This window comes from Dermacentor albipictus, chromosome 1 (genome assembly GCF_038994185.2).
Source record: "Dermacentor albipictus isolate Rhodes 1998 colony chromosome 1, USDA_Dalb.pri_finalv2, whole genome shotgun sequence".
NCBI lineage: Eukaryota > Metazoa > Arthropoda > Arachnida > Ixodida > Ixodidae > Dermacentor > Dermacentor albipictus.
In genome coordinates, this window is record NC_091821.1 from 207,057,453 (window position 1) to 207,083,119 (window position 25,667).

Below are 25,667 nucleotides of genomic sequence, written 5' to 3' on the forward strand. Positions count from 1 at the left end.
GAAAAAAGGCTCAAACAGAAAAAAGGCTCTTTTTGTGACCAGTGACAGCATTAATTCTAGAATGAATGCTGCCCACTGCTCACTGCCTGTTGCGCCTTAAACTTGCATTATTCTTAAGTTTTGCATTGTTTATGTAAAAGGCATGCTCGTTAAAGCACTTCATTCAGGGTATTATGTGTTCTGAAATGTGGTCTTCACATGCTGCTTACAAAGCACTGAGCAGAGTTGGTCACATGAAAACTAATACTACAGAAGTCATGTGTTGAGGTTTTCTATGTTCATCAATCAATTCCCTTTGCTTATTCATTGCCTCCTTTTGTATGCATGCATGATTTTGTCTTCACATGTCAGCCTTGCTCCTCTATGTGCACCTGCTGTGGGGTGTGGGGTGCATGCATGTGTGCGTGTTTACAGCATACTGGTTTCTTCTAAGTGCTCCACGCTGTCTTTCTATAGGGCCGTTCCTATCACGGCACGCATTTCTGCACATGGGTGTATCCAACTCCCTACCCTGCCGCACCAACCCTCCATGCTTCATATTGGGCATTATTGCAGTGAGCTTTTTTCACACGTGTGCTGCCTTGTGTGTATGTTTTCCCAACCCATAGCTTATGTGCATGTTGTGTGTTACTGTGATGTTTCTACTTTTTCTTCATTTTCTTCCGCTTTGTATTTTTTACTCTTTAAGTACTGTCAGTCAGGACTTTGATTGACCTGCGAGTCTGTGAAGAGCTGGTTGTTGCTGATAAGTAGACAGATCACTTTAGAGTGGCTGTGCCCACATGGGAACTTGATACTAGTCATGTGGCTCGATGTGGCACTTCGGACTTCGGCTGCATTATCCAAGGGTTACAATATGTTAGTGTTTTGTAATTATAATGGTGCAGTAACAAGCCTTGTATGAACTTCCATCATGCAAACTGGTATGCACCTTGCAAGTTGTTTTAAATCTTTGCGTGTAACTTTGCATGTTTCTTGTATTATTTTTCTTTTTCCTTGGACAAGGTAGTTTGTGGGTGAAAAGGTTAATTTTCAATCGATGGGAACAAAGATGTTTACCCATTTTAATTCCATTACACAGAACAGCAGGTAAAATGGGACATCAAAATCGATGAGCAACAGCTCTGCTGTTTTTCATGCTGCTTTGTCTAATGATGTAAAAAAAAACTAGCTCCCTTAAACCCTTTTTAATATGACTCTTCTTTTTCATAATTACTTCATGAAACGAATGTATTAGCTTGCCCCTTCCCCCCATTAAATTATATGCTGTATTTGTATGTGAAAAAAAAAAGTCAAAGCCCCTTTCTTGAAGAAAGATGGTTGAACGCAAAGCTTTCCCCCAATGCAAACTGAATCAAAGTTCAAAGTCAATGACCCTGCAATGAACCCAAGAAATCCTGAGTGACTGGATGGGGTGCATATGTGTACACCCCATCCCATTGTGTCCTCTTGTGACCCCATTGTGTCCCTCTGCAAGGCAGCAGATGAGTGGAGTGGCTGCAGTGCATCGGTGTGTCGCTATCCGATCGGCGCTAGGATTTGCACGTTTGCCGCCGTTACTTTACGCCGGAGGATTACTACCACAATAGTGTTTCGCGTGTCCGGTATTCGGGTAAGCGTGAGCGTAAGCGGACTGGGCTTGGTTGTTTGACCGGGCCGTTTTACTGGATTAGCAGAGACACAGACGGGAATGGTTTGCATGGTGCAGCAACCTGTTGGCATAGAGCTTGACCAAACACAATAGCAGTAATGAAGTGTATTCTGCTTTGCTGCCGGTGTAAATTTTTCACACGAACGTAATCGTTAACACGTTTTTGTAAATGTTTAAAATGTTTTTCACTTGGTTTGAGCAATATTAGCTCTTTGTTTGGCTAGTTAAGCTCTGTGCCACCAGGTGGCTGGACCGTGCAGGCGATCAGGCCACTCGCGTACGTCTACACTAAAGTTCCTTTGTCAGCTTGAGTTTGTGCCTCCACTCATCCGTCGAAATGCCCGGCTCGCCTGTGGTTGCCAGAATATCAGACACGTTCGGTGCTACAACAGAATAGTTGCAACGCTCGCTGTTTTGATAGCTGTCACTTGGGGTCGACTGCCAAGCAGCTGGTGGAGAAGTTGGAGAGGCTTCGCTCGCTCGCTCCTAGACAACCGGATGTAGACGACACCACGTGCCATCATGACACATAGCCAGTGAAGGCTGAGCTTAGCCCCAATCACTCGGCGAATGAGTTGAGTAAATGCATGGCTATGGAGGATGGTAACTTGTAATCGTCGTCCGTAGCTCTCTTAATATGAGACGCTTCACACAAATTGTGGTGCGAATGATTAACCTTAGCTGTACCCTACACGTTTGCAAAATTTGTCAGAACTATTTCAGGGGCCTTTTAAGAGCAGATCTTAGCAAAAATAGAAAATGACACAGGTGAACATACAGCGTGGACACTGAGACACAAGGAAAAGAAAGCAGAACGTATACCTCAGGTCACAATGGGCTGCACTTGCATGCACATTCATATCTCCCCTCTTTAATCCAATAATGGGATTCATCGTTAAGAATCCCAGAAGTGCATTTATAATCGTGTGCAGTTTTATCACTTAGCTTTCTTTGCATTTTTGTTTTCATAGAGTTGAGACATCTTAAAGCACAGCTGATGACCACTCTTATGGCATTCATTTTTCTTTAAGCTAAATAAAAATAAAATAAACTGTCTCGGCCTGCACCATATAAATATAGCAGTGCACTGGGAATTGCTCTCCTGTGCCCCTTGAAACCAGTAACATGTCAGCATTGCCATTTGTTGGGCGTGTTGGTAAACTGACTTAGAAAGCATATTGAGCACCAGTGAACAGAATTCTTAATATTGACAACCCATTTTTGGTTAAAAGCTCTGAAGAAATCGTGGATTTCCTCAAAGAAAATTCTGACAAAAGCTTATCAGCTCCTTTGACATAAAGGACTTGTACTACTCATTGTCTCAAAAGAAACTAAAAGCATGCGTAGAAGAGTGCATAGACGAGTGTGGTGTAGTTGCACTTCAATATTCGGCCGGTTTATCCATTCAGGGCTTTTTAGAAATGCTTAGTTGATACTTTCACTAGATGTAAGCAGCATGGAATGATGAAATATTCATTCAAAAGCAGGGTGTCATCTTTGGCGCCTATACTAAGTGACATTTTTTTTGACCATCAAAACAAAAACCTGTCACGTACCTTGTCAGAGCACAGGGTGGTTAAAGTTGTGAGGTACATTGATGACTATCTAGTCCTTTCCGAACCAGACACACATTCTACAGTAGGCAAGCTTTACAAAGTTTTTTCTGCAGGCCTTGCCCATTTACTCTCATGCTTGAAGAGCTGACTGATAACGTGCTGCGTTTCTTATTCAGCTTGAGTTCATGGAACGGCACACGTGTTCGGAGTATAACCTAGGGCTAATAAGCCTCTGTTGCCGTATCGGTCCGCCCACTCAAAGTTCGTCAAGAGGAGCGTTGCCAACTACTTCTGCTTTGGAAATGCACTAAAGAAATCTTGCCACCATACGAGCTATATGAGTCTTTTGGATCAGTTGGGAAGGTTATGCGCAACAGGGTTTCCGGAGTCGGTGCAGGTTTCGGTCGCAGAAGGGGTGCTAAAAAGATGCGGGTCAGACAGCACAACTGGGGACGCAGCAAATCAATGGGTGGAATTCAGAGGAAAGGTAGCAGTAGTGCTACCTTTCCTCTAGAAAAATTTGATGACATGCTGACATGTGCCTAGAATGGCACATAGTCTTAAATGGCTAGCCGGGTGGACACAAAGTGGTCTTTTCAGCGCCAGAAAAACTCGTGAAAGTATGTCTGTTAATGGACCTGTACCGTAAGCCAGCTGTCGGATGCCCTACGAATTTTTGTAAAGCACCAGTGGGTTCCGTAGAAACTGTTGTTTATGGGCTTCCACTGTCCTGTGAGAAAAAACATGTCGGACAGACAGGAAGGTGTCTTATTGACCGGTAACGAGAACATAGTCAAAACGTGAGAAATAAGCAATGCGGTCATCTGTCAACTCACTGTCAGGAATGAGGCTGTACGCCGGTGTATGGGTCCTGCCGGGTTCTTGCGAAGCACAAAGATAAAAATGTGCGATAGATTATTGAGGCTCAGGCTATCTGTCGAAATAGTGATACATGTGTTAGTGCCCCTTCGGTCGACCTGTTAGATAAGGAGATGGCTTTTTTTGGATGGTTACAATTTGTATGAGGCGGCACCACTGTGCGTAGGTTAAATAGGTGGTTGTTCCCTGAAAATAAAGTTGTTGAAGTTGGCGCATTGTGCTGTTGTCCCCCTTTTGTCCTTGTTCACTGGCGCTAAATATGCTTTCCAAGTCAGTAACATGTGTTTGTGCATTTTATAGTTGTGATGATGGCCAGTTTGGCAAATATACACTATTCATGAAGGACTTTTTCTAAACCACCTTACACCTGCTGTGGTGGCGGCTAAGCACAATGTAGCTGATTCTATTTTTGGCTGCAGCAGCCGATGCAGCCCTATTCCAATCAGGGGCGCTATGCAAAAACGGTTGTGTACTGTGCTTTTGGTGCCCACTTTGGTGCTTAAGGTTGGGAAAGTTCACCTTCCACTACCACATTTCTCACAGCCCGTGTTGGGATGTTAAACCCCGGGCAGTGTTTCTCTGCTCATCTTATCCTTGATCATTTAGCAGGATCCAAGCAACTCGTAACTGTAGCAGTTATGTGTATGCGTATGCATAGTTAATTCTTAATGATGAGCTCTTCAACGCTCGTGAAGTAGCAATTTCTTGGTTACTGTCTTCTGCATGTTTATCACATGAACCTTTTCCCTCCTTTTTCCTTTTTTAGCCTGCATTGAAAAGAATGAGGAGCTGGATGGAATGTTCGAACTCTCAGAATATTTCAAGTAAGAGTTTCGCTGCATTATTCTGCTCACTTTGAAATCTTTATTTTATGTAGTGGTTTGACTGAAATGTTTTGTGACCCGCCGGGGTGGGGTTGCTTAGTGGCTACGGTGCTGGCCTGCCAAGCATGAGATCGTGGCATCGAATCCCGGCCACGGTGGCAGCGTTTCAATGGGGGCAAAACGCAAAAACACCCATGTACTTAGATTTAGGTGCACGTTGCACAACCCCAGGTGGTCAAAATTTCCAAAGTTCCCCAATACGGCGTGCCTCATAATCAGATTGTGGTTTTGACACGTAGAACCCCATTTTAAAAAAATGTTTTGTGCCTATGACATAACAGGTGTGTTGCAAACTGCAATTGCTTAAAACACCATTGACCTTTGCACCTGGCAATTTACAGGACTTCGTAAAGCAAGTTACTTTTCAGCGTAAAATTTAGAAATGGCACGGGCACGGTGCATATGAGAGCTAGTTGGAAGAATCGGGTTATCTAACTGAAACTGAAGGCGCGGGGGGGGGGGGGGGGGTATGCAACTCAGAACTAAATAGTAATGTAGTGATGATACTCCATAATAAAACCAGAATGTTAAAGGTTTTCTGTTAAGTTGGCCTCCTCCTCTGAAGCTTTTCATCCATGCATTGCCTCCACTTGTGGCTCAACTGTGGTACCAATTCTGTAAATGCACCCAAGCTTGCCACCAATTTAGAAGTGGCATGTCAGGAGGCAGGTATGTTAATAATATGCACATAAATATCTTAAAGGGGGAGGGGCGACTATTATTTTTTTGCTTGATAGTTGAACAAGAAATGAGCCATTTTTGCTGAATTAGAGAAAAAAAAAATTTTACACTCTGCTTTTAACTGATTTTCACTGTGATATATATATATATTTAATGTATAGATATTGTTGACTTATGTTAATTTGGCCACATTGGGCACGTAGAGTCAGTTTGGATTTTCTGATGTTCAAATTAAATGGTAATGTTGAAATTGGTAATAATTATTTTTTAAAGGAAAAATTGTCATCCACCTGACTATAGCATGACGCTACAAAGGAAGCTATGGGAGTTCCAGATACTTGCAAAGACACCCAACTGTTTGGAAATTTGTGGCATGAGATCCCAGACTCCTTTTTTTTTAGAGCCTTGGTGTTTGGTTGGTGCGCAGCAAGCATAGGAGTTTGAACAAACCTCATCTAAAGACGCACCCCCTGAAAAAGTGTGGCTGGGGGGCTGCTTTTACTTGTCTTTTAAACTGGTGGGTTTCTGGCAGTCGGAATCGAATGGCACACCTCTCACAGCCGAGCCGGGCGTCCTACCCACTGGGCCATGGCTGTGGAAACTGAAAACTAGTTTCTCGGAGAGAAAGAGAGCTTCACAGTTGAAGAAAAATTTGTCCTAATGCAGGGACTAAACCTAGGGCCAACAGTTTTCCGGGGCAGTCGCTCCTCCACCTCAGCTAACCAGGAGGCTAGCTGATTACAAATGAGGTTAACAAGTGTCGGTCACTTCTGACCCATGCTGTACACAGTTCACATATTTCCTCACTTTTTGTTCTAATTCATTGGTGAGCTACAGCTTTTCTGCCCAGGTAGAGGTTTTTGCAGGATATTTATAATGGGATGCAACGTAACTTCTCCTGTGTTGTTTGCGAACACGGAAAAATTTTTTACTGAACAGCAAGAATACATGGCAGGATGCACTTTGTCACGAAGTGAATATATTGCATATTTCACTTCCTATTCATACCAGACTTGTGTAGTGGCAACTCCAGAGTTGTAATGTTTCCAAACACCCGAGATGGAATGATGGCACTAGTCTGGCAGATGGAATGGGAACCAGAGATTACGAAATAGACTTGGAATGAAATAAGCAAATAGTCCTGGGGTGCTAAATGTTGATTTTAAAGGGCCCCTCACCAGGCTCCATGGCAAATTTGGGTTATATGCTGGAAGGTGTTCTCTGTCCTCTAGGGAGTGTTCTGCTGCAAAAAATTTTCAAATTGGTTTATTAATAGCCGAGACGGAAATATTTCAGTTCCGCAAACCCATGATTTTAGGAGGCGAGGGCCATTTCCAAGAAAGACACTCTCTCCGCTTGCCCCGTCTAGCCTTCGCAAGCAAAATTCCTTCCCTGCGTTCACCCTTAGCAGAGCTCGAGGATTGCGTGATGCATACGTCATGGGTCTAGCCTTCATTTTTTCCCCCTCGCACTTCTGCTGACGGCATCATACGCGAGCTGTTGCGTTTGTCTCGTTTCGTGCAGCACACGATTTTGTGCGCTGCGCACGAGTATGCCTGACTAGTGGTATAAGTCAGTGCTGCACGAATACAGTCGAAGCTCGATATATCAAACAGTGCGGTGATCGCGAAATAGTTTGATATAGCCAGAATAAGATATATAAAGTCACATAAAAAATGCGTCAGAAACTTCTGCACACCTGTCGATGAACCAAGGGCGTGATTGGGGATCGTTGTTCGGAGCATGCGTTCGGTTGCACCACGCGCAATTAGCCTAGGCTGCGCCGACTTCGTCCGCCGTGCGAAGTCGGCGCAGCCGAGGCCAATCACTGCGCAATCGCTTGCGGTGCAACCGAATGCGCGCTCCAAACAACGATCTCCGATGGCGCCCCAATTGTGGCATAGTAAATATTCACTTGTAGCTTATTTATTTGTATGAAAGTACTGTAGCAGTGTAGCCTGCTTCTTATTGGTAGCTGTGTGCTTAAACGCAAAGCCCTCAACACGGTCTAAACAATCGAAGCGATAGGCTGGCGACCTTGAAGGGCCATAGCAACTACAGCCTCATATGAAGTTGGGAGCGAGGCAACATCAGCGCTTGTAGAATCAACCTCGGCAGCGTCTTTGTTTGGCCACTACTTCTGTTGCGATCTGCACATTCGTCAAACGAAGCATTTTGAAACCCGGTCAATGACAAAGTATCAACCCTTTGAGGGTCAAATTATTTTGAAGAAAACTTTCCCAGGTGGTCAAATTTATTGCGGATCTTCAATGTACAAGATAAATAAGGTCGGGAATAAATAGTAAAAAAAAATTAGGAACAGTATTTTGGTGTCGGCATCACTCGGAACAGCAAAATGTTCAATAGTATTTCAGAGTGTGGTACTCCTTGAAACACGAGTCTCCGCAAAGCCGCAGAGAGCGAGAATACCTCATGAGCGGCGGTGATAAACGTGCTAAGAGCAGTGCCAATCAAGATAGAAATCAACTTCCGCCACCCCTGCGATAACGTGCCGACAAAGATAAAAATCACGTTTCGCGCGCCTCTGTTGCGGTGGAACCGAAACCGCGAAAGCGCGTTGCCGCTGAGAGCGAGAATACCTCGCGAGCGGCGGTTATAAACTAGTTAAGAGCAGCGCCAATCAAAATAGAAATCAACTTCCACCGCATCTGCAAGAGAGTGCCGACAAAGAGAAAAATGACGTTTCGCGCGCCTCCGTTGCGATCACGCGGCGAAACCGAAACCGCAAAAGGGGTGTTGCCGCAGTCTGTGCGACGCGCTGAAGCTAGAAGCCAGTTATGTTTATCTCCCCAAGAAGGTAGCGCGAATTTCAAACGCCTCTTGTAAGTCCTAAGAGGTGGCAGCACCTCCCAGTGAGCGTGCATCGTCATTATGGCGCGAAATTTCAAACGGAGGATCGAAACCGTACCCGTACGACGAAGACCTTGCGGGACAGAAAACCGCCGCCGTACATGTACGGCGAAAACCGTCAAAATGTTAAGTGGCGTCTGCCAAGGCATTCATGAAGGAGCCCAGCGAGCCAGTGCTCTCACGCATCTTTGTGGATGCAAACCACCAGTCCTCGCGAGATGCGGCAGGCGCAGAGCGCAGCTGTGCGCCACTTATGGCTGCACCAAGGAGGAGTCAGTGCGGCAAATGCAATGGGTCGTTGACGTTGTTAAACTAGCCAAGCCGCCGCGTGCGTACGCCACTACATCCAAATGGCGCCCATGGCGCGATTGATGTGGGCAGCTATAGTATGGTGTACTAGAATAGCAGTCGGGAACGCCCATCGCGCCACCGCTATCTTCGAGTGTGTTGCGGGAAAGCTCACCGCCTGTCAACAGTGCACGTGGTCTGGGGTGGCGGAGTTCAATATGTCCGTATTACGTCCAAACCCGTTCGAAATTAAAAAATTAAAAATGCATGCGATTTTCCAGGTGATATAGAAAGTGTTTGATATACGCAATAATTTTATATATCCATGTTCAATATATCAAGGTTTGACTGTGCTGAGGCAGAGACAAGAGGATCACAGAGCATGATCCTGTGCTGGAACATGGCAGAAAATGACAGTTTTTGGTATCTGCATGTGCGACTGCATGACGTGGGAACAAGCAGACGAAATTGAAGTATATCACTCTTGCTGCAGTGCAAAGTAAAACAAAAATATGCAGACATTCAGTTTGTGTGCTTTATTTGTGTATTCAAGCAACATATTACTCAAATAATAGATGTTGCCTTGAATCATTCTCGAAGTCACGTGTCACCAAGTGCGACCTCGCAGCACAAACACATATACTTAGGCGTACTAGCACGTGTACATCATCCTCTGGCTTGGGAGTGCGGAGGCCACGAGGAGGAGGAAAAACAGCGTTTGGTTTGAAATTTCAGTTCTTTCTGTGGCGCATAGCAATGTAATACTTTGCAAACACAATCGTTATCACACATTGTATGCTCTGCACTTGTCAGGTCAAAATGGCCAGACCTGGTGAAGGGCCCTTTTAATAACACAAAACTAGCACTTTTTGCAGTTAGACTAAATTAGACTCAGCCAATTTATTACATTACTAAATTTGTACTCAATGTGGCTCCTTTAGTATCTATCTATAGGTGACTACTTCTGCCATGGTAATTATAAACATGGTATTGTACACATTCACAAAAGGTGCATACCTGCACTATTTTGAAACTTCTCTAAAGTTTATGAAGTTTGGCCATTTCTGTTAATAAAGTGTCAAATTTTACAAAACATAAATTTTCTTAGAGAAACTTCGTTCAAGTGGCTTAAAGAAGGGGGCAATGCAAAATTGGGGGGGGGGGGGAATGCAGGGAAGATAGAAATTATGATGGTACCTGTGGGACCCTTTTGTGTTGCTTCGAGCAGGTTTCTTCACAAATACTGAAGCAGGCAAAAGTTGCTACAATGCAGTCGTTGAAAAAGTCGCCGTAATCTCAACACGGCAATGCTTGTCGGTCAATGATGTACCAAGTTGGCCGCCACTTGTGTGCTGCAAAAGGTGCATGATCAGGGGGGGAAATGTCTCCCAGCCCTCCTCCCTTGTATTCATGAGATTTTTTACTAATTATAAACTTGAAAGGTTGGCAGGTACTTTTGATGACCCAGAAACTTTTCTTTGTTACAATGTTGAAGTGCGTTTAAAGAGGATGTTCTGTCAGAGTTGACTCCTTAACTTTTGTTAAGGATTTGCAAGTATCTCCTTAGTTTTAGTGGACACATGAACGTTTAGTTAAGGAGTTAAGTTGCAAAGAATTATTCAATTTAGCAAGAGCATGATTGACCTACGACTTAGAGATGCAGGTCAACATAGGCTACATCACAAACAGTTGCACCCCATGAGAATGCACAGCAATTTGGAGAGCGTGCATGTTTTTTCCGCACAATGTTGAGTATGCCGAAGGCAATATGACAGGGTGCTGGAAAATTGTGCCCATTAATATTTAAGTAAATGTGAACTGAAATAGGGCAGCAGACTTCTGCAAATTCTTCACCTGTGAACTCGTTTACTGCTTGGCAGCTTTTTTCTTGAATAATTGCGCTCACCCACTACAAGACATGTTACATGGTGTAATTTTACTTTGTACTTTGCTTTACTTAAATTATTAATAATTAGATTATAGGCAACAGCACTCTGAAGAGATAAGAGGCCACAAAGACAGTTTGCTGTGCAAAAAAACTAGTACCATGTAACATTATTCGTTATGCTATTAAGACGTCAAAAATGTTTTTGCTGGGTGTGTTTCTTTTTTGTCAAGGCTGGCAAGTGCAAGCAGTAAATAATTTTAGAATAAACATCTCATTTACTGTAATTGGAGGAATGAAATTGACCAGCACAGCCACTCCAGGATAGGGAATGGCCCATCTTAAACCATTCCGAGGAGGCAAAAGGAGTGGAATTACGTGGATCTCCACTTTTCATAATGGAGTGGAAATAGAATGGAGGGCTTCGCTCTGCAACTCTGCTTTAGACCCGCCGCATTAGCCCAATGGGTATGGCGTTGCGTTGCCAAGCTTGAGGTCACAGGTTCCATCATGGCTGCAGTGGCTGCATTCCAATGGGGGAGGAATGCAGAAACACCCATGTACACTCGCCCACAAAATATTGCGGGGCGTGCGAGCGCGTTGCGAAACGACCCTCCTCCCTTGCTAGCGGGAACCCCTGGTGTCGAGACTGACGCCTGCACGCATGCGCGTCCCTCCGAGACTGCAAGCGTGCATGTTTCCGCGGTTCCTCCTTGCACGCCGGCGATATCCGAATGCAGCCGCAAGGTGCCCCTCATGCGATTGGCGCTGTGGTTGATTCGACGGGCAAAACTTCATTGATACAACGGAAATCAAGAGTTCCATCTTCGTCTTGCCTGTCTCCTTCCATAGAGCGCCTTTTCTGCCACGCTCTTCTGCGGGATAATGCCCCGTTCGTAAAAAGAAAGAAACAACGAAGATTGGCGACGAAAAGGTACAGTGCAGAAAAAAAGTCTTGTGTTAGCCACCGGGCCCTATGCGTCAGCGCTCATGACTCGACAAAAAGCGGCCGCAGCGTTGCGCCCAAGCTCAGGCTTCTACACACGCTTCGCATAGTTGTGCCCGTCGAAGCCAGCACAGCGCCAATCGCAAGAGGGGCAGCTCGCGGCTACATTCAGATATTGCTGGCACGCAAGGAGAAATCGCGGAAACATGCACGCTTGCAGTCTCGGAGGGACGCGCGTGCGTGCAGGCGTCAGTCTCGACACCAGGGGTTCCCCGCTAGCTGGGGAGGAGGGTCGTTTCGCCACGCGCTCGCGCACCCCGTAATATTTTGTGGGCGAGTGTACCATGCATAGGGTGCGTGTTAAAGATCCGCAGCTGGTGAAAAGTAATCCGGAGTCGCCCACTACGGCATGCCTCATAATCATATCGTGGTTTTGGCATGTAAAACCCGCAATTTCTTTTTTTTTTTTGCCTATTTCAGGGCTAGCTCATGTCAGCAGTATGCCATTTCTGTATGGGATGTTTTTGTTCTTTCTCACACTTTGTTCTGATGTAATGGGTATAAAATTTTATTAGTTTGGCATGTGTAGCTCTGGTTTCGTTGTAACTGCAGAATGGTGTGCTTAAATGCTGTGGAGCCAGTGGCTGTTTGGGACTGTGTCTACACTAGCCCTTTCGGACTTGTGAAACAGCCTATGAGGTGTGTCCCAAAAATTCATGCACCAAGTCAGTGAAGAAGTAGGAGAGGGTGTGGAAGCACTGTTTTATCGCTCTCCCCCCATCTAGAGAATCTCTAGAAGTACTAACTGTTGGGCGTGTTGGTAATCCATACTCAAAGAAGAATGACGCAAATGGACAGGGCCAAGATAGAAAACACGGACAAGGGCAGACTAGCAACAATGGTTTATGTTGAAAAACACTCCAAGTATATACCCTGGCATAAACATGTGTGGCACCTTAAAGATTACTGGTTAAATAATCTATTTCTAGTTCGTGCAGACTCACTGATGGCGTCACCACGCACATGCCACCGGACATCAATATAGAATGCTTCGGCAATCTCCCTCGCTATCCGTCTTGACAGCACCTTGTCTTCGTGTCTTGACGGCATCTTTAAGGTGCCACACATGTTTATGCCAGGGTATATATTTGGCGCGCTTTTCAAGATAAAACATAGTTGCTAGTCTGCACTTGTCCGTATTTTCTACGAGGGTTGATCCAGAAATAAGGTTCCCAAAGAGCTCCAGCCACATGGGATGGTGCGCGGCGAAATCCGGCAACACTGCTGCGTGCGGCTGTTCCCCCCCTCTTGTTTCCCCTCGGCTGTGCTTCACTGCGCCCGCTCATTCTTGGCTCAGCAGCCGTCCAATATGGAGGTTCCCATTGTTGATCCCGCCAAATGCTAGATTCGTTCCGTAATTCGTTTTTTGCACGCCAAAGGGACTCCATCCGTGGATATTCATCGTCGGTTTACAGAGATGTATGGCGACAAGTGTATGTCTGTTCAACACGTCTGAAAGTGGTGCAGGGAGTTTAGTGCCGGTCGTAGGGAAGTCCACGATGAAGAACGGGGTGGAAGATCGTCAGTTTCAGGGGTGGTTATCAAGATGGTCCAACCTGAAGTGCCTCAAAACAGGAGGATCACCGTTAGTGAACTTGTTGTTCAGATTCCTCGAGGTTCTTACGGTACAGTGGAAAGAGCTTTGACTGAAAAATTGGGGTATGACAAGCATTGTGTTCGATGGGTACCACGGCTATTGGCATCAGACCAAATCAAATCAAATTTATTTCACATCTATACATGATGTAGGTGGCACAGACAAAAAGCCAAAATCAATTTGGCTTGACAAAGATCTGTGCCCCTTTCAAAATTTGTATGCAAAATAGAAGTAAACAAGAATTAGCAACAGCAATCTGACATTGTTAGGTAGCATTATACAAAGGCAAGAGAAGAAACTAAATGTACGCAATGAGAAAAGAAAAAAAAAGTGTTATTCAAGCAGTGTAATTTTAAAGATAATCATTGTTGCGCATAAAAACAATTCGAAACACCAACCGGACATTGTTAGGTAGCATTGCAACTGTGACCAGAGAGGAATCTAAATATACGCAGTGAAGAATTGTAATCGAAGCAATGTGATACAATTTACATTCATCATTGCTGCAGAAACATAAGGAACGAAGTCAGTAATCAAAAACCAAGTGAATTTAACAAGGACGGTAATTAGTAAGAAAGTGGTTGTGTTCCATAGTTGGTGTGTGTTCGGGGTATGAACCAGGTAGCGTTATGACAGGTATTGTATTTTTTTATGCTTTTGGATAACTTGGATAGGTGTTCAATAAAGTGACTTCCTCGCTTTTTTTCTGTAAGGTGCCGTTGCAAGACTAAGTCATTGAATAGTAAATTTACGGGACAAACTTGAAGTTTCTTAAAAAGGGGTTCAGTCTCAGCAGGGGCGTCTGCGTCAGCAGGCGTTTGGTGTGTTGCGACACCGCGTACCCGAGCACACGAGGGTTGGACCCTCCCGCGTGTAGCCGTGCGCGGCTTAGCCGTTTCAGGGGAAAGGGGGATCCTGGGGGTTGGGCTGATGCTGGGTGTTTGGACCTTTAAGGGCCCCCGGCGGAGGCAACACACCCCTTTGGCCTCTGCTTCACATAGACGGCACCCCCGGACTGACCCACCCGGGGGAAATCGGTAGTTGCCTTTTGCTGTCTCTCTCTCCCTCCAGCCTTCATCTTTCTCTCACTTTCCACCTTTCCTGTCTTCTCCTGGCTTCTTTTTACTTCCAATTTTCCAGGCAGCAAGGGTTAAGCTTGTGTGAATAGCTAACCTAGGTTATTTCATATTTGGTTATAGTGATGACGTACAGCTGGCGTTTACAGGACGTGTACATACAGTACCTGTAGCGTCCCCTTGTAGGGCTCCATGGTGGGTACCTGGCGTTATTGCCGAAATTTAAATTTGTCTATGGCTAGCTCCTTTCCTCGCCTTCCCGATCGCCCTCAGAAAAGAGGGCGCACCGAAGATGTTTTCCAGTTCTTTGGACGCCAAAGTTTGAACTTCCCACGATACCATGTGATCCATTCAGAAAAATCCGATAAACAAGTACGAAACATTTCCCCTTTTCTAGTTTCCAAGTCCTTAACTGACGTCCTTGGGTAAGGCTACAAGGTATCGAGGCTGGCAAGTGGTGATCTCCTGTTAGAGCTGCATGATCAGAAACAATACGAAAAGTTGCCCAGTTTAGTATCATTTGGGGATGTTCCACTTGACAGTAACTCCACACCGCACTCTGAACACCACCCACGGCGTTGTCTCGGATGATGATTTGCTCCAGCTGACAGAGGCTGAGCTCCTCGAGGGCTTCAGTGAGCAGAATGTTGTCAATGTGAGAAGAATTAAGATGAGAAGGGATGGAAAAGAAATTCAAACGAAGCACCTAATGCTCACATTTGGTTCAAGTATTCCGCCCGAGTCTGTAGAGGCCGGGTACATCAAGCTCAGTGTCAGACCATATGTGCCGAATCCCCTAAGATGTTTCAAATGCCAGCGTTTCGGCCACAGTTCGCAGAGCTGCCGGGGCCGCCAAACATGTGCGAAATGCAGTGCCCTTGAACACGCCACTGAAGCTTGTAAGAACTCCCTCCACTGTGTAAACTGTGACGGGGAACGCGCCGCGTACTCGCGGTCGTGCCCCTCCTGGAAGAAGGAAAAAGAAATTGTAACGATAAAAGTAAAAGAGAATATATCGTTCAAAGAGGCACGAAGGCGGGTAGCATACCTGCCAAAGAAAGGCTTTGCCGAAGTGGCGCGTCAGGGGGCAGCGTCACAACGGCCTCCGGCGGCTGTCCGACCCACAAGCAGTGAGTCGGCAGTCACGCCATCTGCCCCCACGGTGGTCGCAGCTAGCGCTGCTCCACCAACCGAGCAGAAGGGACTATCAACCCCAAAGGTGGACGCAGCCGTGACTGCCCCAACATCCCCGGCCTCTTCCAGCGCTGGCAACATCCGGTGCAGCCAAATCCCTCGGGGAGCCCCATCGACCTCCGGGCTGGTAGGCGCAGGGGTCTTGCCCTCCAAGGCGGGACTCTCTCGGGAAACTTCTCGCTCGCAAGAGCACGTGTCCGGCGCCTCACAAGAGGCAATGGACACTACACCTATCCTCAAGGCACACCAAGCGCCTAAGGAGCGGCGAGGCTCCCTCGAACGCTTCAAAAAGGGCAAAACCCTGGTTACAGGGCCTCGAAAGAGCTCTGTAATCTAATCTCTGAAATCCCCGTAATTAATACTTCTGTTTCCGTATACACAGCACCTATTTACTTCCAATATGGATACACAAATAATTTAATGGAACACCAGAGGTCTTCTTAGGAACCTTGATGACGTGCAAGAGCTTATGCAAAAACACAATCCAAAAGTGCCGTGTCTACAGGAAACACAGTTAAAACCACAACACACAAACTTTCTCCGACCGTATGTAAAGTTTCGCAAAGATTGCAATGATGCTGTCGTATCATCAGGCGGTGTTGCCATTTTTATTCATAAAAGTATTTCCTGTCAGCGTTTACAGCTACAAACGCCCCTTGAAGCAGTGGCGGTTGGAGCTGTTCTTCTAAATAAACTCGTAACCATTTGCTCGCTTTACGTACCCCCACACTACAAATTAAACAAACATGAATTTCAGTCATTTATAGACGAATTGCCAGAACCTTATGTTGTTCTTGGCGATTTCAATGCGCACAGCTGCCTATGGGGCGACTCTTGTATAGACGCGTGAGGTCGCCTTGTCGAACAGTTTCTTTTTTCTTCAGGTGGGTGCCTGCTGAATAAGAAGGAACCCACATATTACTCTCTAGCAAACAGAACCTTTTCTTCAATAGATCTTAGTATAGTTTCCCCGTCTATACTGCCCGAACTCGAATGGGAAGTTGTGAGCAATCCTTACGGGAGCGACCACTTCCCCATACTGATAAAAACATTTAAAGAAAACGAATTTCTTCCACAAGCTCCTAGGTGGAAGATAGACACAGCCGACTGGGAGAAATTTCGAACTCTCACTAGCATTTCATGGGCTGACATTTCTTCTTTAGAAATTGATGCTGCTGTGGAGTATCTTAGAGCATTCATAATAAATGCCACATCAAAATGCATATCTGAAGTAAGTGGTTTGGCATGCAAACAACGGGTACCATGGTGGAACGGCGAATGTAGGATAGCCCGTAAGAATCAAAACAAGGCATGGGGGTTGCTGCGCGCTTCTCCCACTGCTGAGAATCTTGTCAACTTTAAAAAAATAAAGTCCCAAGGCAGGCGAACCCGCCGACAGGCCAGACGAGAAAGCTGGCACAAGTTTTTATCGAGTATTAACTCGTTTAGAGATGAGGCCTAAGCCTGGAACAGGGTTAATGGGATTAGAGGGCGGCAAACATATGCACTCCCTCTGGTAAACACACAGGGCGATACACTGCAAGACCAGGCAGACTCACTTGGGAAGTATTTTGAGAGCGTGTCAAGTCCAACAAATTATTCACAATCCTTTCTCAAATACAAACAAATTGAAGAACGTAAGCCATTAACAAGAAAAAGTCGAGAGAATGAGCCTTACAACCGTCCTTTTAGTATTGCCGAATTGAGAGCTGCCTAGAGCGCATGCAAGAGCTCCGCACCAGGATCTGATAGAATCATGTATGAAATGCTCAAAAACTTTCAATCAATCAATCAATCAATCAATCAATCAATCAATCAATCAATCAATCATTTTATTTCCTTAAAGAAGGAGGAGTACAGGACTAAAAGCTTGGACAGTTTGACGAGGTCCCGACCCCTTGTAAGTTGGCATAACAGCAAGATGACAGCCAGTCATACACAAGAAATGAAAAAAAAAAAAAACATCACAATGTAACGGGTAATACAGAGTGAAACAAGACGGCAAGAAATAATCAACACTCATAAATAACAGTGGAAAACAAAATTAAGAGAAGGCAATGTCTAGTCTTGCAAATAAATAATTTGACAAAAACGTTTAATGCGAGAGTTTCGGTTTCTGGAGGGATCAAAATTTTGTCGGTCTAATAGGTTTAAAAGCGAAGGTAATGTATAGGATAAAGATTGCTCATCATAAGAGGTTCTTGGGGTAGGTACGAACCACATTTCTTTATGTCGGGTCTGTAGAATATTTGTATTTTCCCGAAGTTTTGCCAGATGAATTGTATCATCAATGCCAAATTTTACGAAATCTTTGTAGCACAACATCAACCTATAATTGTAAAAACAAAATACAGGAAGAATTTCATATTTAGAAAAAAGTGATTTTGTGGAGTGCGTATAATGGACATCAGCTATGTAACGCACAACTCTTTTTTGTAGCAAATGTAGTTTGTGCAAGTTTGTCACACCAGTTGTACCCCACACCATGACGCAGTACTGCATGACAGATACCACCAGAGCATTGTACAGCATAATTTTTACCTTGGTCGGGAGTAAGCGACGCAGACGAGCAATAACACCAATGGCAGATGACAATTTAGATTGCAGATGATCAACATGCTCATTCCAGGTTAGGTGCTTTGTAAAACGCACCCCAAGGATATTAACGCAATCCACTATCTCTAACTGCTCACTGCCCAGACACAAATTCATATTAGTTGTCAACAACTTTCCTCTAGGCGCGTACAAGATAACTTTTGTTTTCTTAGGGTTGATTTTTAAGCAGTTTATCACGGACCACCGCTCTAAGTCAGACAGCGTCTTATTAGCCTTTATTTCTATATCTGTTTCCACGTTGCCTGTAATAAAAACGGTTGTGTCGTCGGCATACGAAACGAATGTAGCGTTATCTGTACAGCGTACAATGTCGTTTATATAAATCAAAAATAAAAGTGGGCCCAAAATGCTGCCTTGCGGCACACCAGTGATAACTGGCTTCCTTGAAGATATTGTGTTACTAGCATCTACGAACTGTGATCTGTGGGACAGATAAGATGTCATAAGCGAGTGGGCGGTTCCACGTACACCATACATTTCTAATTTGTTAAGAAGGATGGAATGATTAATTAAATCAAAAGCCTTAGAGAAATCTATGTATATGCCTAGTGCCATATGCTTCCGGCTGAATTCATCTAAAATTATTTCTTTTTGGCTCAGGAGGGCTGTTTCCGTAGAGCGGTGCTTTCTAAAACCATGTTGAAAGTCTGCAATCAAATGGTGACGGTTAAAGAATGAGAGTAATCGCGCATGCATTATTTTCTCAATACCCTTAGAAAATACTGGAATTATTGATATAGGCCGATAATTATTTAATGCTGTTTTATCACCGCGCTTGAAAACGGGAACAACGCGGGTAATTTGCATTCTCTTAGGAAAGGCACCTGTTGATAATATTAAGTTATAAACATGGGCTAGAATAGGGCTTATAATATCGAGCACATACTTTATAGGGCGAATCTGGATACCGTCAGCGTCTAGTGACTTGCTGTTGCTTGTAGCTCTAATAGACGAAAAAACTTCAGGAGAAGTAGTTGGAGCAAGGAAAAGCGATGCTCCATTCCTGTTTACTGGTAGAAACCGAGCGTGGTTAGTTAGGCTTTGTTCAAGGTCCTTTTGCGGTGCTAGAGTAAAGACTTCATTAAATGCATTTGGTACTGCGTCTCCAGAAATTTGTTGCCCATCATGTTCCAATATATCAGGAATAGCTGAGTGAGAGTTAGGCTGTAACAAGGCATTCAATTTGCACCAAAGTACATCACTTCGTTGATTAGCAGGGTCACTAAATATTCCTAAAAAATAAGCATCTTTGGCAGTTCTAAGTTTATTTGTTAAACTGTTTCTGTATTTCTTAAACGCCTTAAGCAAGGCTTCATCCCTAGATTTCACAAATGTGGCATATAAAACATGTTTTTGTTTAATCATGTCAAGAAGCTCAGGGGTCAGCCAAGGTTTCCGCGCTTTAGGTGGCCTCGTAATTTTTTTGCATGGAAAATGCGCATCATACAACGGTTTAAAAATATTAATAAAAGCGGAATATGCAGAGTCGCTGTCTTGTGCACAATAAACACTGTCCCAAGTTTGCTGAGCAATGGCATGGCGAAAAGCCTCCAGATTAGATGGCGTAATTGACTGAATGTAGACTGGTTCCTTAGTTTTTTTAGTCACACGATTGATTTTACTCACTAGCAGAATAATGCCTAGATGGTCACTGATATCAGTGTACAGAACGTCGGCCTCTAATGAATGAATATTTATATTTGATATGAACACATCTAATAAGGAGGCGCTGTCAACAGTGATGCGTGTTGCTGTAGAAATTGTATTTGAGAAACCGCAAGTTGTAATTAGAGTCTGGAAATCATTTTGTATCATCTTACACAATGATACGCAAGTTACACTACTCACACTTTTCAACCCCATCTGGGATGCAGGGTACCTTCCAATCGCATGGAAGGAAGCCATTGTGGTCCCTGTTTTGAAACAAGGCAAAGACCCTTCCTTAGTAGCAAGTTACCGCCCGATAGCCCTCACAAGTTGCATTTGTAAGGTGTTTGAAAAAATGATAAATCGGCGACTCATTCATTTCCTTGAACAGAGCAAAATGCTTGATCCTTATCAGTGCGGCTTCCGAGAAGGGCGCTGCACAACCGATCATCTCGTATGTGTTTAAGGAAATATCCGGGACGCATTTATACATAAACAGTTCTTCCTATCGATATTTCTCGACATGGAAAAGGCGCATGACACAACGTGGTGTTACGGAATCTTAAGATACTTGTTAGAAATGGGCATCCATGGTAATATGTTTAACCTAATAGAAAGCTATCTGTCCAATTGTACCTTCCGGGTAAAAGTCAGCGATGTACTTTCACGTCCTTTTATGCAAGAAACGGGTGTACCCCAAGGAAGCATGCTCAGCTGCACGCTCTTTATCGTGAAGATGAACACGGTTCGTGCTTCATTACCACCGGCCATCTTTTACTCTGTCTACGTGGACGACATTCAAATAGCTTTCAAATCTTGTAACCTCACAGTATGCGAGAGACAGGTACAGCATGGCCTGAACAAAGTGTCAATGTTGGCAGACAAAAATGGATTTAAGGTCAATCCTAACAAAAGTTCTTGTGTTCTTTTTACAAGAAAGAGAGGCCTGATCCCAGATCCTTGCTTAGAACTATGTGGACAACAGATACCTGTAAACAAAGAACACAAATTTCTAGGTGTTATACTTGACTATAGACTCACTTTCGTCCCCCACATTAAACATCTTAAAGAAAAATGTCTGAAAACAATGAACCTGATGAAACATCTATCCCAGACTACGTGGGGTAGTGACAGGAAGTGTCTAATGATTCTCTAAGAGCCTGATTCGTTCACGATTAGATTATGGTGCCGTGATCCTATCATTCTGCCGCTCCGAGTGCGTTAAAAATGCTAGACCCTGTTCACCATCTAGGTATCCGCTTAGCCACGGGTGCTTTCAGGACAAGTCCCATTGAAAGTTTATGCGCAGAATCGAATGAGTGGTCACTTTATCTCCAGAGAACATACATCAGCCAAGGAAAACATTAGTTACATAAGCTGCAGTTGCCGGGAAGCATGTGAAACAGTAAGGAATCTTTAATTGCTTTTGCATTTCTCTTGTAAAGTCGAAGCTTAAGTGTCCTCCGAAATTTGTTCTTTCGACCTATGCACCCATTTGTCAGATTTAATTGTTACAGCCAATAATGCAGCCTGGAAACATTGTAGTAAGCAATCGGGGTAGCTATATTGGCTTGGTGGTATGGCATAGTCTATTCCGTTGTTGCACAAGCTGAACGACAGGGACAACAGAAAGGCACATCTGACAACCACGCAGCACTAGGTAATAGAGAGTCATTAGTGCTGTGTGGGTGTCAAACATGCCTTTGTTGTCCCTGTCGTTCAGCTTGTGCAACAATAAAATAGATTTAGCAAGTAGTTTGTTTTACCATAGAACACACACAAATGTTGACAGTGCATCAGCTTCTCATTGTTATATCTGATATATTGTTAAAACCGGTATTGTTATAAGTAGGTACAACTGTATGTGCAAAAGGCAGCTGTTTTGAGATCGACAATGGTCAACATGAGGTCTTGCATGCTTTGTCTATGACCTGCTTATCTTTGTCTATGACCGGCTTATGCAGCTGGGTTGCAAGCCTTCCACCAAGCTACCTGGAGAATGAATTGGTGGGCCCCTTTTTTGAGCCAACACCATGTGGAAAGCTTGGCTTTGCACCCTCGGCTGCCGTGGTGCCAGAGACGACCTTGCCCTTGGCGCCTGATGATCCTCGCGTGGGGCTGCTGGCCTTCTATGGAGGTGGTGCAGATGCCCCGATAGCCTCAGCACCGCCTCTTCTGGCCCCAGCCGTTGGATCCATGATGCCACCTATGGTGGGTCCCAGGTAAGGTTGTCTGGGACCAGTCATGTCAAATTTATTACTTGTTTTTGTAGCATGTTTCTCTGTCATTCCTAGTGCAGATCAGTACATTTTACAATAGTCAGTGAGGCCAAAGTGAAGAGAAAGGCAGCAAAATGTGAAGTCGACGGGCAGAGGCAGCACATCAGGATGATCTTGCCCCCTTTTTTTATTATTTAAATCTGGATGAATTGATGAAGTACAGTAGAACCTTCTTCATATGTTTTGGAAAAAACATACTTGTCAGGAAAACATGCAAGATGAAGTCACCAAAAAAAATTGATGATTTGGCAGACTCATATGTAGTTGACATTTATAGAATGCGAAGCGTTGCGTGAATCGTCAGAATGAGACGCCGGCGTGCACCGATCTGGTGGGGCTCGAGCAGCCTGAGACGTGCCTTGTTATTTTTGCGCCTTTGGCAAGCTTATGTTTATGCGTCTCGAATACGGGCTTGGTCAGCAGCTTCTTTGTGGGGGTCATTTTAGTGAGAATTTTTGCGATACGAGATGCTGACTTGCGTCAAGCTGGAGGGACCCGAGAGACCAGAGAGCATTTTCTTGTTTTCTGTTGCGTTGTTTTAAAGAGCCCCTCACTAGGCCACTTAACAAATTTTGGTTATGCACTGGAAGTTGTTACATGCCCTGAAGGAAGTATGCTACCACAATAATTTTTCAAATTGGTTCATTAATACCAAGATAAAAATTTCAGTGCCCCAAAGCCATGATTTCAGGAGGCAAGCATCACCGCTAACATACTTTCTCCACTTGCCCCCATCTAGCTTCTGCAATCAAAATTCCTTCCCTATGTTCTATGATACCAGAGCTGGAGGATCACGGGATGCATACGGCCTGGGTCTCGCCTTCTTTTTTTCCCCCCCTCTTTTGCTGTGCGGCCCACTTTTGCTGACGGTCTCGCCTGCGAGCTGTTTTGCTTGTCTCGTTTCGCACAGTGCATGATCTTGAGAGCTGTGCACGAGATCACCTTAATAGCGGTATATGTCAGTGCTACACAAACACTGAGGCAGGTGAAAGCAGATCACAGAGCATGATCGCGCACTGGAACACAATAGAAAATGAGTTCTGTTCTCTACGCAACTGCACGACATGGGAACAAGCAGACGAAATGGAAGTACCCAATTTACCCGAATGTAACACGAATTCTTTTACCAAAAATAGAAGTGAAAAGTCACTCCCCGCATTACATTCGAATACTAGGTATAAAAATGCTAAGAAAGGCACCAAACACTCGTTATTAAGCTCGCTTAATGTGCCACATTTACGTGCTTGTTGATTGGCCTGCTCCTTCAAAGTCGCGTGCTCCAAATTCAGCGGTCAACCATTTCCACGATAGTACCATGTGACCTACGCCACCGACTCCTCAGGCAGTGCATAGCTGCATTGTTTGTTCAGCACTTCGACACGTTGGTCTGTTCCTGCCTGCTCAATGTGCCTACATCCAAAATGGCGTGCTCTCGCACTCAGTATACTGCTGGCTTCAAATGCAACGCTATTCTACTTGCCAAAAAAAGCTGGTAACTCAGCGATCGCAAGAGGCCTGGACATCAACGAATCGACAATAAGGGGGTGGAGGAAGCATCGCCAGGAGTTGTTCAATTGCAACAGTCATAGAAAAGGTTTCCGTGGGCCCAAGAAAGGCCGCTTCCCGCATTTGGAGCATCGTCTTGCGGACTTCGTTGGTGAACAACGCTCCCGGCTTCTTGATGTGAGCATTGAAATGCTTCAGTACAATGCATGTGAACTTGCACGAGACGCGGGTTTAGCACCAAACCAATTCAAGGCATCACGCCGCTGGATACAGAAGTTCATGCGAAGGGCCAGTTTTTCCCTTCGATGCACTACCTCGATTTGTCAGAAACTACCAGAGGACTTCAAGTCGAAACTTCTCGCATTTCAGCGGTATGTCACTGATCTCCGCAGCTCTACCAACATGCCACTTCGACACATTGGGAATGCGGAACAAACCCCCGTGTACCTTGATATGTCAATGGTTAGGACAGTGCGCAAGTCTGGTGAACACGAACTTCGGATTATAGAAGCACTGGAAACGAAAAGAATCTGATAACAGCTATGCTCGCATGTTTGGCTGATGGTCGCAAGCTCCCTTCCTTCATAATTTTTCACCAGAAGACTATCCCGAAAGAAACATTTCCGAACAATGTTGTCGTACACTGCCACGAAAAAAAGGCTGGATGGATTCGGAACTCATCATAGATTGGATTTCCAACGTTTGGGACCGAAGGCCAGGTGCATTGCTGCATCCAGAATCAATATTGGTGCTGGATTCTTTTCGAGGTCACCTCAAACCCGGCGTAAAAGAAAAGCTGCAGCGTGACCGAACACATTTGCTTGTTATACCAGTTGGAATGACGACCATTCTTCAGCCCTTAGTTGTTTGCTTGAACAAGCCGTTCAAGGATTGCTCGCGGCAGCTGTATTGGGACTGGATTGAATGTGGATCTACCTCAACACCTGCAGGGAGACTGAAACACCCGAGTGCATCTACTGTTGCCCAGTGGGTTTCAGCTACTTGGTCTCATGAAATAGTATACCGCACATTTAAGAAATGTTCTATTACAAATGCCCTTAACGGAAGTGAGCACGATTTGCTGTGGGAAACAACTAGCGACAAAGAGGAGTCTAGCTGTGATGACAGCGACGGCGACATCAGTGGCGAGGATGAAGATTAGGCATAGTTTGCAGGTACTTCAATAAAGCTGCTCTCGACTTTTCCTATAGTTTGTTTCCTGCATTACATTCATGTTCTATAGTTTCGGTTTCTCGCGTTACATTTGCATTTTTGCGTCTTTGATCTTGCGCGTTCGCAAAGTCGACCCTGGCATTACAATTGGGGTCGCGTTAAATATGGTACATCTCTTTTGCTACGGTACTTTCGGTTTGTAGATTTTGATTTCTCTAAACTTTAATTCATCTATTGAAGCAACAGATTAAACAAATACTGATGTTGCCTTGCATAACGAATAATTCTTGAAGTCGCGTATCACTATTAGCGGTGCAGCACCCGGGAGGAGATGGGCAAATGGTGTTTGCTTTGAAATTAGGCCCTTTTCACATTGTTTAGCGGTGTAATACTTTGCAGGCATTATCGTTAGCATGCATTGTATGAGCTGTGCTTGTCAGCTCAAACTGGCCAGACCTGGTGAGGGGCCCTCCCCATTTTGAGCTGACAAGCGGAGTGCATACAATGCACGCTAACAATCGTGCCTTCAAAGTATTACTACACTGCAATAAGAGCTTAAATTTCAAACCAAACGCCGCTTGCCTTTCTCCTCATAGTTGCCGTGCTCCAAGATGGGGGCATTACGTGTGTCAGCAAATGCATCTACATACATGTAGATGCTGTGACGTCACTCATCGTGACACGCGACTCTTTGAGAATTATTCAAGGCAACATCTGTTATTTGTGTAATCTATTGCTTCAACTGACGAATTAAAAGTTTAGAGAAATAATGCAACACGCAAACCGAATGTCAGCGTGTTCTTGTTTTACTTCGCACCGCAGCAAGAGATATGTACTTCCATTTCGTCTGCTTGTTCTCACGTCATGCAGTCACACGC

General features: G+C 44.7%; 1 protein-coding gene across 1 annotated transcript in view; it reads left to right on the top strand.

Annotated features, from left to right (window-relative positions):
• Positions 1 to 25,667, top strand: part of LOC135896707 (zinc finger CCHC domain-containing protein 14) — a 72,054-nt gene that overhangs the window by 14,256 nt on the left and 32,131 nt on the right. Inside the window, exons 5-6 of the mRNA XM_065425198.1 lie at positions 4,853 to 4,910; positions 21,796 to 22,053. Of these exons, the coding sequence (XP_065281270.1) occupies positions 4,853 to 4,910; positions 21,796 to 22,053 (316 nt within the window). The remainder of the gene's footprint in view (positions 1 to 4,852; positions 4,911 to 21,795; positions 22,054 to 25,667) is intronic.